Source organism: Podarcis tiliguerta, assembly GCF_965153285.1.
Source record: "Podarcis tiliguerta genome assembly, chromosome: 1".
In the NCBI taxonomy this organism is placed as follows: Eukaryota; Metazoa; Chordata; class Lepidosauria; order Squamata; family Lacertidae; genus Podarcis; species Podarcis tiliguerta.
The window spans coordinates 126,677,712-126,692,808 of record NC_139534.1 but is presented as its reverse complement, the minus strand read 5'-3'; the positions used below and the strand labels follow the sequence as shown (position 1 = coordinate 126,692,808).

Genomic DNA, 15,097 nt, shown 5'->3' with positions numbered 1-15,097 from the left:
CCATTCCCCAGGCTGGCTAGGGCTGATGGCAGTTGCAGTCCTTCAGTAGTTGGAGGGGCACAGGCTCCCCATTCCTGCCCAAAGTGATCCCTGAAGGGCTCCGTAGCCAGTGGCGTAGCGTGGGGGTGCAGGGAGGGCCGGCCGCACCGGGCGCAACATCTGGGGGGGGGCGCGCTCGCACTCACAGCTCTCTGCCCCTACCTGGCTCACTCACTCTCTCTCACTGCAGTGCTGGCTGTGCGAATCCGATCCAAGCCGCCGGGTCGCCGCCCACTGTGGAGGGGAGGGTGCCAGGCGTGCGGTGCAGTGCGGAGAGAGAGCGAGGGACTATCTGGGGGAGGGACAGTGCAGCGGGGGGGGCGCAAATTACTTGCTTTGCCCCGGGTTAAGGGGCGCAAATTACTTGCCTTGCCCCGGGTGCTGACAACCCACGCTACGCCACTGTCCGTAGCAAAGCTGTATGAAGATTCCTGCATAAGACTGTCAGTGCTTGCATTCCGCAGGAAAGCTTTCAATGGCTCTTGAATACAACCTCTTTTAATCTTGGGACAGGAGTTGTCAGAACTTGAAAAGCTCGATTGTCTTCCATGCATTAGAGAGCTCTCGATATATGGAAATCCGGTGAGTAAAGCTGAGGTTTACCTTCATCTCATTAACTATGCACAATCTATTTAGTAAGTGCTTCGCAGGATGCTGCCTTAAGGCTGAAGTGCTCGCAACGAGGCCGGACATGTTTTAGTTGTGATACCTGCATTGCAGGGGGTTGGACTAGATGACCCTTGGGGTCCCTTCCAACTCTACAGTTCTGTGATTCTATGATCTCATTCTGGAATATTCGGAACTCATTTTCATGATGTTAAGTACAGTGTTTTTTGTGTGCGTTTTGGTATCCCCAAACAGGTCATATATACCATTTGACAGTAAATATATCCATGAGAAAGCCTGGAAATGTTTTGAGTGCAAGACAGTAGTCATTCAATTGTATATGTGCCTCTTCTAAAATGATGCCTTTTAGAAAGCACAATGGGTGGGACGGTGGGACAAGACTGAAAGCAGATCCAGAGTTTGTCTTGGACATATGCATGCGCATATGGCAAGATTAGAAGCAAGATTTCCCTCCTTGGGTGCTTACCGTTAAGTATGTTACATCTGCCTTCACTGTGTTGTTGCATCTGTCTTCACTGTGCTGTGTTACGTCTGCCTTCACTGTGTTGTGTTACGTCTGCCTTCACTGTGTTGTGTTACGTCTGCCTTCACTGTGTTGTGTTAGATCTGTCTTCACTGTGTTGTGTTACATCTGCCTTCACTGTGTTGTGTTACATCCGCCTTCACTGTGTTGTGTTACATCTGCCTTCACTGTGTTGTGTTACATCTGTCTTCACTGTGCTACATCTGTCTTCAGTGTGTTGTGTTACATCTGTCTTCACTGTGTTGTGTTACATCTGTCTTCACTGTGTTGTGTTACATCCGCCTTCACTGTGTTTGTTACATCTGTCTTCACTGTGTTGTGTTACATCTGTCTTCACTGTGCTACATCTGTCTTCAGTGTGTTGTGTTACATCTGTCTTCACTGTGTTGTGTTACATCTGTTAGCTAACTGTAGGGCCTAAACCTGAACCTGAAACTCTGGAAGGGATGTGAGCAAGATGCGCTTGATTAAACCCCTGGGTTTCACCCCTGTCTCCTTTCTCTCCGCATCCCAGGTGTCCCGCAAGATTTGCCACCGCCCGCTCCTGGTATTCCACTTACCTAACCTTCAGGTGCTGGATGGAGTAACAGTCACTCCAGAAGAGAGGGCAAGGGCTGAAGTCCATTTGCTAGAACAGCAAGTAAAGCACAATTATTATAATTAAGATCTGCTTAGGCCTCTTACCGTTTTGGGGAGGACCGAGGCAGGTGTGATTCTGTCAGCTCAGAAATTGCCTTTGGTGTCTTCTTTTCCTCTTTAAAAATCCAGCCTGTTTTTGAGTCGCATTCAGGGGCAGCCATGTTTGGGTGCTGGTATCCGTGACACTTCAGTAACGAGGGCTCTTTAGATCCACACAGTGGCACAGCTACCTTGAGCTACTGTCAAGTCCCAAAGTGGCACATACCACCCCACCCCCGGGTCCTGTTACCTGTCCGGAACGATAATCCCTGTGCACCCAAAGTACCAAAATAACACTTTCTGACGGGGTTTGCAAAGTCAGATCATTCCTCTCTTTATTTCTTTTTTTAAAAAACCACCTTCCTGCAGCACCAAACGACATTGAACGTACGTTTGCGATTCACTTTTTATTTTGGGTGAACCATCCCTGCTGCCGCCCTCATTATCGGGGGACAGTCAAATTAGTCCCCACCAACCTTGTTGTTGTCGTTTAGTCGTGTCCGACTCTTCGGACCCCATGGACCAGAGCACGCCAGGCACTTCTGTCTTCCACTGCCACCCGCAGTTTGGTCAGATTCATGTTTGTAGCTTCGAGAACACCGTCTAACCATCTCGTCCTCTGTCGTCCTCTTCTCCTTGTGCCCTCCATCTTTCCCAACATCAGGGTCTTTTCCAGGGAGTCTTCTCTTCTCATGAGGTGGCCAAAGTACTGGAGCCTCAGCTTCACGATCTGTCCTTCCAGTGAGCACTCAGGGCTGGTTTCCTTAAGAATGGATGCGTTTGATCTTCTTGCACTCCATGGGACTCTCAAGAGTCTCCTCCAGCACCATAATTCAAAAGCATCAGTTCTTCGGCGATCAGCCTTCTTTATGGTCCAGCTCTCACTTCCATGCATCAACCTTACTTGACATATAGATGGGTACAGCCAAGAAGTGACTTCTGGCAGAGATTTTGGGAGGATGGATTGAAAGTGGCTGGGCAAAGGATGGGGTTCGGAAGAAGGAGGATGGCAGAGGAGGGATGAAGGAGAATGGCGGACTGGTTTATGCGATCGATCGAGTGAGGCTTTGAGAGGTAAGACTGAACGATTTGCGGTACAAGCTTCTCCTTGCCGCTTTCAGTGTAAGGTCAAATTCTCACACTTGCCTGCGGGAGGTTTGTATGCTTGTGTAATGTAAACAAGACCACACCAGATTTTTAAGCTGTTGTGATTCCAATACGTGCGTCAGGAAGTGCATGCAATATAATTACACTGCCGGTCCCTGAGTACGCTGCAACGTGCTTCCAGAGCTTCTATGGGTGTGCATGTGTGTGTACACAAGAAGCTGTATATATGCAAGCAGTTAATTTCAGACCAGTGATGGTCTGAGCTACACCCCACATCATGTTAGCCCCGTGCATTGACTGTGCTGGCTGGAGGTTGGTAGGAATTGGAGCCCATTGACTCCTGCAAGACCACAGGCTCCCACCCTTATTTTAGACTCTGTGCTTAATGGCCTTACACCCCTCTTCCTTCATTGCACAGGATTGGACTAGATAAGCTTTGGGGTCCTTTCCAACTCCACAATTCTGTGATTCTAGCAATTCCTTTGTAGGAGGAGTACCATTCCGTGATACATGTTTGTCCATATGTAATTTGACTACAAAGGGACGCGGGTGGCGCTGTGGGTAAAAGCCTCAGCGCCTAGGACTTGCCGATCGAAAGGTCTGCAGTTCGAATCCCGCGGCGGGGTGCGCTCCCGTCGCTCGGTCCCAGCGCCTGCCAACCTAGCAGTTCGAAAGCACCCCCGGGTGCAAGTAGATAAATAGGGACTGCTTACTGGCGGGAAGGTAAACGGCGTTCCGTGTGCTGCGCTGGCTCGTCAGATGCAGCTTGTCACGCTGGCCACGTGACCCGGAAGTGTCTGCGGACAGCGCTGGCTCCCGGCCTCTAGAGTGAGATGAGCGCACAACCCTAGAGTCTGGCAAGTCTGGCCCGTACGGGCAGGGGTACCTTTACCTTTACCTTTGACTACAACGCTATTGGTAGCCTTTTAGGGGTGTAATTTAGGGGTGTCCACCCACAGTCTCTAGCCCAGCTTTCGTCAACCTGGTTCCCTCAATGTTTTCAACCACGACTCCCAAATCTGGCTGGAGCTGATGGGAGTTGTAGTCCAGAACATCTGGAGGGCACCCTGTTGGTGAAGTCTGCTCTAGTCTGCATGAAAGCTCGCTCCGTTTATGATGCCCCAAGCCCCAGTCTGACAAACACATTAGGCGACATCTTTGCCATGTTTACAGTATCAGAAGCAGCGCCTGCCTCTTTGTAGAGCCAAGAGCTCAGCGGGTTGCCTTGCAAAAATGAACACTGGTGCATGTGTGTGTGTTTTGCTGCTTGAAGATGTGGTGCTTTGTATACAAGGCTTCTAAGTGCTGTGAAGCGGATTGCAGCACGTTGTAAATGCCTTTATTTCCAAACTGACCTATGCTTTTCATACGTTGGACATCACTTAAAAATAAAAAACATGGCCGTATTAGTGCAGCTGCCGAAAGAGTGCTAAGGCCTCGCCTCTCTTAGGAGAGAGGGATTTCTGGGTTTTTCAGAAAGCTTCAGTGAAGATGCTCTGCCTCGTTAGCTAGAACAGAACTGAGGCATTATCTCATTAGGCCACCGAAGTGGAACAACAAACGATTTCTCGGTTTCCTTCGCGACATCAAAGCTGCTCTTTCCTAAGTGCTTGTTAGAAAGTTGAGAAGCAAGATCTTCTGTCGTTTCTCTTTGAAAAGTACGTTTTTGGTGTTAAATGTCACAGGGAATTTCGCACGGGAGAAAGCATCTTAATTAGTGCCTTGTTTTCTCCCAAGGTGCTTCGGAAACATTTTGGGAATGGAAGTGGAAAACCAAAACATTAGCCCCCATCCCAACCCCTACATGAGGGTAAAAACGCTATAATGATGAGCCAAATAACGCATAGATTGTTCCCAAAATCCACTGAATCAATAATAATAATAATAATAATAATAATAATTTATTATTTATACCCCGCCCATCCAATGGTACGGCAGGCCTTGATTGCCATCTTTCCCTGACGAATGCATTTCCTAGGCCTGCCCGACTCCTTTATAAGTTGGAGACACCCCTAGTTTATGGCATCCCTTGGAGAAGCAAAGATGGGCTGGTAAAACGGGCGGGACGTGGTGACGTCACGCGGAAGAATATCGGTCTTTTGCTCCACCTCCTGCAAGCTTTGCTTGCCTGCAGGATACTGCCAAGTGCATATCCAATTCAAGCTTTGGGTTGAAGTCCTAGCAGGTATAGTGGGACCTTGGTTCCCGAACTCAATCCGTTCTGGAAGTCCAGAACGAAGCCCATTCAAAATCCAACGGCTTCTGATTGGCCCCAGAAACAATGCTGACAGCTGAAACAGACGTTTGGCTTCCGAAAAACGTTCGCAAACCGAAGCACTTCTGGGTTTGCGGCGTCCGGGAGCCGATTTGTTCGACAACTAAGCCGTTAGCGAACCAAGGTGTGACTGTATTCCAGTCCCAACAACTGCTCCTGGAACCAAGGTTCTGTAGACGGCGGGTCGTCCCCCCCACTCCTCATTCTGTGGGGCCTGTTGTACTTTCCTCATTCCTTCAGCCCTACCTCTATGAGTCATGGGCAGGCCGTGCTTCTGTGTGGAATAATAATAAAATAATAATAATAATAATAATAATAATAATAATAATAATAATAATAATTATTATTATTATTATTATTATACCCCGCCCATCTGGCTGGGCTTCCCCAGCCACTCTGGGCGGCTTCCAAAAAAAATATAAAAATACTGTAATACATCAAACATTAAAAGCTTCCCTAAACAGGGCTACCTTCAGATGTTTTCTAAAAGTCTGGTAGTTGTTGTTCTCTTTGACATCTGGTGGGAGGGCATTCCACAGGGAGGGCGCCACTACCGAGAAGGCCCTCTGCCTGGTTCCCTGTAACTTAGCTTCTTGCAGTGAGGGAACCTCCAGAAGGCCCTCAGAGCTGGACCTCAGTGTCCAGGCTGAACAGATGGGGGTGGAGACGCTCCTTCAGATATACTGGACCGAGGCCGATTAGGAATATTAAGAAGCACATAAAAACGGTATCGGCAAGAGTGGAAACGAATTTTAAACCCTGCAGCTGAAGGCGGAGAAGGAAGCACTGGTGTTAAACACATTCGACGTAAACTGGCGGCAGTTTCAGAAAGGGATGCATCTGTAGTTTCTTGGGCTCAGGGCCAGAAGCAAGATGTAGGTGCCCAGTCATGCTTGGCTCAGTGGAAAGGGGGAGCATGAAAAAAATTGTGGCTCACCGTTGCTTCCCTTAGCAGGGAAACAGCTGCAGAGGACTGGGGAGGGAGCACCCATCTGCATGCAACAGGGCCCCTCCTGCTCAGAAGGATCTCATTCATCTCTTTGCTTTGCCACTTGCAGAGGCTGCACCCAGAAAATATTAGCGGAGGACGTTTAGAAATGAGCCAATCTACTTCCTCCTTTGGGGGGAAATATAGCTCAGCTCATTTGCAAACCAATTTTATGCAATCCTGGGGGGAGCTCACCTGGGGGAGGGGGATGCACCAGTTCTCAAATCTCCTGCCCGTTTTTTAGGGTTTGTATTTCAACTAGGTTTAACTACCGTATTTTTTGCTCTATAAGACTCACTTTTTCCCTCCTAAAAAGTAAGGGGAAATGTGTGTGCGTCTTATGGATCGAATGCAGGCTGCACAGCTATCCCAGAAGCCAGAACAGCAAGAGGGATTTCTGCTTTCACTGCGCAGCGATCCCTCTTGCTGTTCTGGCTTCTGAGATTCAGAATATTTCTTTTCTTGTTTTCCTCCTCCTGAAACTAGGTGCGTCTTGTGGTCTGGTGTGTCTTATAGAGCAAAAAATACGGTATTTTAAAATTCATTGGTCTTTTGGTCACAGTCTAAAGGTGGGATTCAATTTAAGAGGCCCATCAGCAAAAGCCCAGCATAAGAACTTCCATTTGCACAATGGGGCCTCGTCCTCCTTCCTCCCCACCAAAGAAACCCCCCCAAAACATTTAGTTTGTACAAACTCTACACACACACACACTCACACACGACATACGCAATGTTTCTGTTATAAATTCATAGAAAATCAACCGTACATCGGATCTACACCGTTCCACTTTTATTTTGCTCCATGAAGGAAGGATTATCAAAGGGGGAAGGTCTGATACAGGGCAGCCATAATCCCTTAAGCGTACCAAGATGTACTCAGGAGCCCTACCCAGTTGGCATGCCAACCGTGATGGTCCCAGACAGAAGACCATCAAGGTCACAAAGAACTTGCATATGGGAGTGGATTCAGCACGGACTGAGACAAAGGACAATGATCAGCTCTTCCCTCTGGGGGCAGGAAACTGCAAACTCCCCTTTGTCCTCTGGAAAGTACTCATGGGGAGGGGGCAAAGGTGGAACCGGCCAGGTGACAAGACACTCAGGTTACCACCACAACTCCTCCCTCAACCCCTCCTTTTTGTGATGTGTTAATGATGTAGTCATGATGTAGTTGTGATGTAGTTCTAGGGGTGTAGCTTGGGGGATTAGTAGCTAATAAAAGTTGGGGTCTCCTTTTGTTCAGGACTTCCAACTTGTTTCACCTGGTGGCAAGTGGGAGTCCTGTCGCTACAGTCTTCAATAAAGGCCAAGCCTACTGGCTGCTGTTTTGCTCTGGTATTCCTGGATGGTGTCCTTGTTTTTTGTCCAAGGGAGCCCTCAGATTTCTCTGTTAACACTGGGGGAGCCTGCAAAACAGCACATAGTGCGGGAAGAGGGGGAATTGTTCCGTCTGACAAGCCAAAATGCTTGCGCAAGTGGGATGTTCGTCGTAGTGTGACATTTAATTCCACGCTGTGATCTTTCACAAAAAGGCAGAGCATGGTAGAAACTTGGGGAGTGGCAATGCAACCTTGTTTTACTCAAGAGTAGGCCCACTAACATTAATGAGCATGACTAAGTTAGGCTTCAGCTTGTGCTAAAGCAAAGCCAACATAATCCACTGAACTTTGCAGGAAAATCGAACAGGGAAAGGCAGAAACATGCTGGGAAGTGCATTTTAAAAATTTTTTTTACAGAGGGCACTGAGGCAAATGCGTAGCCCTTGACCCTTGGCGGTGGAAGGAGCAAAGCCTGATGGGGATTGTAGTTTTGCAGACTGTACTGTATTGAATTGTGAAAGGGAGGGAAACGGAGTCAAGGCAGATTCTCTTGGGACTGAGAGCTTGGGGGAAATGGGCGAGTGCGCTAACCAGCAGAAATAAAATTGCCACAGCCTCAGACTGGACACTGGGAGGAAACTTCTGAATTGTAAGGCAGTCTTGCACATAGTAGAATATTTTTCTAAGGCAAATGGAAATGTGTCCTGCTTTGAAATAAGAGCAGGACTGAGGAACCCTTTTTAGCCCAGGGGAGGATGATGATGATGATGATAATTTATACTCTGCCCATCTGGCTGGGCTTCCGCAGCCACTCTGCGCAGCTTCCAACAAAATATTAAAATACAGTAATACATCAAACATTAAAAGCTTCCCTAAACAGAGCTGCCCTCAGATGTCTTCTCTTTGACATCTGCTGGGAGGGCGTTCCACAGGGCGGGTGCCACTACCGAGAAGGCCCTCTGCCTGGTTCCCTGTAACTTGGCTTCTCGCAGCGAGGGAACCACCAAAAGGCCCTCAGCGCTGGACCTCAGTGTCCGGGTAGACCGATTAACTTGGGGGGGGGGGCCACATGACCATAGTAGTTGGGGTAAGTAACTTTCCCTCCCTGTATCTTTGCGGCATTTCCAAGCCTGAGAGACGAGACTTACTAATACCCCTGATGTCTCACCATGTAGGTTTTTCCTCTTGCCAACTCTCCACTAGACTGTGGATTCCCTGTGCTGCAGACTACTTTCCCCAAGCCTTGTCCCCTGAAGATAGCCAACGTGAACCTGAACGCGGGTATCAACTATTTATATGGGGGCGACTTCATCGTCCCTCATTCTGTGGATGAGCTGGTTGGGAGCGAGTCCGTCAAAGGTGAGCGTAAATGGGCCATGATGCTCTTTGTTTTTCTCTGGGTTAAGTCTCAGGTCTTCCACTTGGTTGGTTGAAGATGGCACAACAGGGTCCCCTAAAGGTTCTCTAGTCCAATACATAAGCACCCCCAGAAATGTCAAGGGGAGTCTAGGTGAACTTAAGAACATGAAAAGAGCCTGCTGGATCAGGCCCATGGACTGGATCAGGTCCAGCATCCTGTTTTCACACTAGATAACCAGAATCCTTCAAGCAGGGTTAGAACACAAGAAAAATTCTCCCTGCGGTTTCCAGCAATTGGCATTCAGAAGCATTGCTGCCTCCAACTGTGGAGGCAGAGCAAAGCCATCAGGGCCAGCGATAGCCCTCTCCTCCATGAATTTGTAGGGGCGCGGGTGGCGCTGTGGTCTAAACCACTGAGCCTCTTGGGCTTGCTGATTGGAAGTCGGCGGTTCGAATCCCCACGACGGGGTGAGCTCCCATTGCTCTGTCCCAGCTCCTGCCAACCTAGCAGTTTGAAAGCATGTCAGTGCAAGTAGATAAATAGGTACCACTCCAGTGGGAAGGTAAATGGTGTTTCTGTGTGCTCTGGTTTCCATCACGGTGTTCTGTTGCACCTGTAGCGGTCTAGTCCTGCTGGCCACATGACCCGGAAAGCTGTCTGTGGACAAACGCTGGCTCCCTCGGCCTGAAAGCGAGATGAGCGCCGCAACCCCATAGCCGCCTTTGACTAACCGTCCAGGGGTCATTTACATTTACCTTACCATAAATTTGTCTAATCCCCTTTTAAAGCCATCCCAGTTGGGGGCCATCCCAGCCTCCTGTGGGAGGGAGTTCTGCAGTTTTAACGATGCGTTGCAATGTCGAGGTCAAGTTGAGGTCCAGCGCCAGGGACCTGTCCCGAGCCAAACATTATCTAAAGGCAGAATCACCCAAAGAAGCAGCCGGGTTCAGTTAGCTGCCTGCAGCCTTGTTTTCCCTTTCATAAACTTGACTCCTCTCGCTTGGTGTAAAACAGGGGTCGGCAAGGATTACCAGGCACAGGCTGGATCACTCCTGCAGAGATCCTCCGTAGGCCGGGCCAGTGCAGTGCGATGCTGGAAATCGCATCTCCACATGTCCGCGGCACCAGAAATCACTTCTGTGCATGCCCAGACGCCAACAGAAGTGGTTTCCGGCACTGCGGACATGTGCAAATGCAATTTCTGGCGTCTGGGCATGCGCAGAAGTGATTTCCAGCACCGCGGACATGTGCAGATGCTATTTCTGGCGTCTGGCCATGCACAGAAGTGATTTCCAGCACCGCGGACATGTGCAGATGCGATTTCTGGCATCTGGGCATGCGCAGAAGTGATTTCCAGCACCGCGGACATGTGCAGATGCTATTTCTGGCGTCTGGCCATGCACAGAAGTGATTTCCAGCACCGCGGACATGTGCAGATGCGATTTCTGGCATCTGGGCATGCGCAGAAGTGATTTCCAGCACCGCGGACATGTGCAGATGCGATTTCTGGCGTCTGGCCATGCACAGAAGTGATTTCCAGCACCGCGGACATGTGCAGATGCAATTTCTGGCGTCTGGGCATGCGCAGAAGTGATTTCCAGCACCGCAGACATACGCAGATGCGATTTCTGGCATCTGGGCATGCGCAGAAGCGATTTCTGGAGCTGTGGAAGCGAGTCCTTCACCCTGCCATGCCACACCGGTTTAGCACAGCGCGCACGGACTCGCCAAGCTGGCGGCTTGGTTCAGGGGCAGCTCATGGGCCACTTAAACGACCCTCATGGGCTGCTTCCAGCCCATGGGCCTTAGGTTGCTGACCTCTGGTGTAAAACAATGGCAACCCTAGTTTGAAAATTGCAAATTTTTCAGTTCCGCTTTCAGGTAAGAAATCCAAGAACGCCACACAGGGCGTGTGTAACCCTCGGAGCATCCATGCGGAGGTCGCCATCAGGCAAGTCAGAGCTGCCTCGGCCAACCTTGCAGCCCACGGGGCACCACAGAGCGGCCCCTCTCGAACCACGTAAACCTGCCACACCAGCAAGGAGAGTGCAGGTATATGACTCAGCACACTCTCTTTCTCTTTCTCCTTCTCTTGGTGTAAGCTACGTTTTGCAGACTCCCTTATGTCACTCCTCTGGCTGAAAAAAAAGGACCAAACACAGAATACACGTAGCAGCAGGGGAAGAAGACTTCTAAAGAGCCAACGATCGCTCTCCATTTTTTGCCTGGGTTTTAGTGGTTTTATCCCGTCTGTCCTCCTAAGTTAAGGTTGCCTAACGTGTGGCCAGGGGTGCCAACTTGAATAAAATATGGGGGACGACAGATATCCCACAGTCCACATAATCACAGGACCACAATCACATGCACACCATCTGAATGGCAATGCCCATCAACTTTGAGGGGGGGCAGCTGCCTCAAATATTTTATGGGGTGGGGGGCTAAATGGACCTCACTCCCATCAACCCCAGTCGGCCTGGTCAATGGCCGGGGTGATGGGGGCTGCAGTCAAGCCCTACTCTAAGGGCTTAGTGTCATATGTGTGGTTCTTTTCCTCCTCTTTTAGGCTCACAACAACCCTGTGAGGTTTACCACCTAGCCAAAGGTTGCCCCAATGAACTCCATGGCTAAGTGCCGATTTGAAACTGGATCGGCCTGGCACTCTAACCACCAAATTGATCTGGCACTGTGTCAATTCCATATTTTTGCACTCGGATCATTGATACAAGATGCTAAAAGTGGCTCTGGGTTCCACCTTTTCCCCTCCATGCATGGTGTATTAGAAAACAGTTCTTGTCTGAAATGGGATAGGAATGAAGTTAATTCTTAGTTAATTCGGCCCTTGGCATCGTTGATTTTTGCTGTTGTTGTTAAGCTGTGTCGCTTAGATGGGAGAATAAAAATTGAATGGGTAGATGGCAAGAATGATCTTGTAAGCAATAAGTTCTGGAAACTTGGGACATAGTCTGTGATTCGTGATGGGGAAGAAATGTAGTTTTGTTTGAGTTTTAATGATAAATTATCTAATTTATCTCAAATCAATATGTGAACTCAAACAACTATCCCTTGAAATTTGCATTTCTCCAGATTTTGTGATGGGAGTTCTCCAAGCAACCAGTGTGTAAAAAATATATGAGGGGTAATTGCTCTGTATATTATATGTGCAGATTAGACAAAACTGCATACCAAAATGTGATTATTAGAAGTTTGCACTAAAATGCTGGTGAATTTTCATGAGGATTTCATTTTAAATCACTGATTGTTATGGAAATGTGAAAAACAGAGTTTAAGGTTAGGAAAATGAGAAACACAGAGAATCCAAAAAAAGACACATTTGCCTATTTTTATTGGAGGGCACATAATATAACCATCTTCCATAAGCTAAAGAGGTTTAGGTGGGTCTGGTGAGAGCCTTGTACACACTGCCTTCAGTTACACAAGATGTACCAAATAGTATGTACCAAATAAATAAATAAAATCACCTGTTCATCACCTGTGTCACAGAAACTCCTGTAGCATCCCTGTTTTGAATTAACATAACCCTTCTCATTTGACTTCCTTTCTTTTCCTTTCAGAAACGGCGCAGTTGTACTTTCGGATCGAACAAATTGTAAATAGCTGCAAGAGGAACGAACGCTAGTTTTGACACTGATTTACATTTGTATCCAGATGTTTGCATTCCCAATTTGAGTTACACCCCAGGAGAATTTGTTCCATAATTTCACATTTTATATCTTCGATCAGAGACTGAAATGAATGAACTGATTTAAGTTTCTTAAGGTTGATGAAGCATGCCTGATTTTTTTTTCCCAGATCCAGGACTGAGTAGGATACTCTGGACCAAATGGGACTCTTAGGCTCCAGTTAACATGTGACTATTGGTAGTGCAATCAGTCCTGTCCATAAAAAACCAACAACAACCAGAATGCAAAGCAGCCTTCGGGGAGGCCATTAAGAGCTGGAAGAATGGCAGGGAGAGGGGCTGCTTAACCCTCTCCCTTTCTTTCATTGTCTGCTCAAAAGCGCCTCCCTCTCCCTCTTCCACCTGTGTCAGAAAATAACCAGCAGCAGACGGTGGCTGGGTGGGAGTGGTGATGCTCACCTGACCTCCCGACAGCTGCATTGCTGCTGCTTACCCAGAGACAGAGAAGTCGCAGGAACGTCAGTGTGGTGCAGATAGAGCAGCAGAGCTAATCCTGTGCTCCTGCTGGTGTGTTTGCACTGAGCCAACCTCCCTGGTGCTTGACCCTTCTCCGTCCCAATAAGCAGCAGTGACTCTGTGGTCAGGAGGTCAGGTGAGCGCTACCTCTGCACCACGCTTCCCCCTACTGGAAACTATGTTTTCTCCCCTAAATTTTCGCTCCCCGGAAAAGCATATTGAGGAGACGGGCAAACAACAGGAAGGAAAACAGACTTAACAGCTCCTCTGACACTTTCACTCCTCTGCCCAGGCTGATTTGGAATTTATACCTTTATGAAAACAACCACACAACGTGTAGTTTTAGCCTCAGCACTGTTGTACTGCAAATCAGGGGTGTGCCTTAGCTATCAGTGGAAAAGATGAGGCTCCATGGGAGCTCATGTTTATTCCAGATTTAATACATAACTGTTGACGGATTGTGGATGGATAACCGTACTAGCATTCGTCCCGTTAACCTGACCTTATGGTGTTGTTCCATTTTAATTAGACTTGGGGTTGAGTACAAAATGTAACTGTTATGGTCGCATAAGGGTTTTCTGATGGAAGCATTGTTGGCAGGGGCAGCTTTGGAGAAAAGATAACAGCAAGGAATAAATTGAAGTTGACATCCATTCCTAAAATACGTCGGCTCAGGATATGGAATTCATATGGGAGACTGTTCTTGTAACAAGTGATGAATGAAAATAATATAATCGGAGAGCAGAAAATGTGAGTTGGTGATAATAGAGTTGGAAGGGACCCCAAGGGTCTAATAATAATAATAATAATAATAAATTAGCCAGTGTGGTGTAGTGGTTAAGAGTGGTAGTCTCGTAATCTGGGGAACCGGGTTCGATTCCCCGCTCCTCCACATGCAGCTGCTGGGTGACCTTGGGCCAGTCACACTTCTTTGAAGTCTCTCAGCCCCACTCACCTCACAGAGTGTTTGTTGTGTGGGAGGAAGGGAAAGGAGAATGTTAGCCGCTTTGAGACTCCTTCGGGTAGTGATAAAGCGGGATATCAAATCCAAACTCCTCCTCTTCTTCTAAATAATTTGTTTATATCCTACCCATTTGGCTGGGTTTCCCCAGACACTCTGAGTGGCTCCCAACAGAATTAATGAAAATAATAATAAAAAAGCGATAAAACATCAGACATTAAAAGCTTCCCTAAACAGGACTGCCTTCTAAGTCCAACCCCAAGCAATGCAGGAATGTTTTGCCCAACGTGGGGCTCAAACCCACAACTCTGAGATTAAGAGTGTCATGCTCTGCCAACTGAGCTCCAAGCATAACTTCCCCCAAACTCTTTAAACCCTCTGGCATTCTGCAAAAGAAAAACAAGAAGTGCTCTTTCTGTGGAACTGAAGAAAGGTGTTCCTTGCATATATGTATTTTTTGGGGGGGGGGATCAGGTGTGGTAGTCCTCACAAGGGGGGCACAGCATGGCAACACAGTGGAACCATAGAAGCTGGCAAATTTTGGGGTTGCCACATTGGAAATGGCACTGGCACGTAGTAGGAGAGTGTATGGAATGTGAATGGCCATCTGAAATAGGGGGAGGGGCAGGTTGAAGAGCCCCGTTTTGTGGCCATTAACCAGCTGGCCCTCTGTCTTTGGGTCAGGGAACCTGCAGCCCTCCAGATTATAGACTCCATCTCACATCAGCCCCAGCCAGCATGGCCCAGTGGTCAGGGATGATGGGAATTTTAGTCCAGCAATATCAAGAGAAGAGAGCAATGGTTGCCTTTCCCTGCACTACCCAACTGCTGATGGGCTAGAGGTTGCGTTGGGTTCTTTGGAGCTGCTGGCCCCCATGAGGCTATGGGTGCTGAGTGTTGAGGTGCTCTTTTAAAAGGAAACGTCGGTAGAGCATCCTTGAGGGAGCAAACCAACCAGCCAAGCTGACTTGGTGCGTCAGGAAATGTTCAAGCTGTGTGCAGCCATACCCAAGACCACTGCTGGAGTGTTTGCGATCCAGCCAGGGATCCCTGGGGCTGGCATT

At 48.3% G+C, this 15,097-nt stretch overlaps 1 protein-coding gene across 4 annotated transcripts in view; it reads left to right on the top strand.

Moving 5' to 3' along the window:
• The window catches only part of LRRC9 (leucine rich repeat containing 9), a 74,682-nt gene extending 61,990 nt beyond the window's left edge, over window positions 1-12,692 (top strand). For 2 of the 4 annotated variants that reach the window (XM_083433625.1, XM_083433623.1), the window contains 5 exons: window positions 553-621; window positions 1,704-1,829; window positions 8,732-8,915; window positions 10,786-10,968; window positions 12,489-12,692. In XM_083433625.1, the coding sequence (XP_083289751.1) occupies window positions 553-621; window positions 1,704-1,829; window positions 8,732-8,915; window positions 10,786-10,940 (534 nt within the window). In that variant the 3' untranslated portion in view covers window positions 10,941-10,968; window positions 12,489-12,692. The remainder of the gene's footprint in view (window positions 1-552; window positions 622-1,703; window positions 1,830-8,731; window positions 8,916-10,785; window positions 10,969-12,488) is intronic. The other 2 variants (XM_083433624.1, XM_083433622.1) reach the window with 1 other exon arrangement.
• The last annotated feature ends 2,405 nt before the right edge of the window (window positions 12,693-15,097 follow it).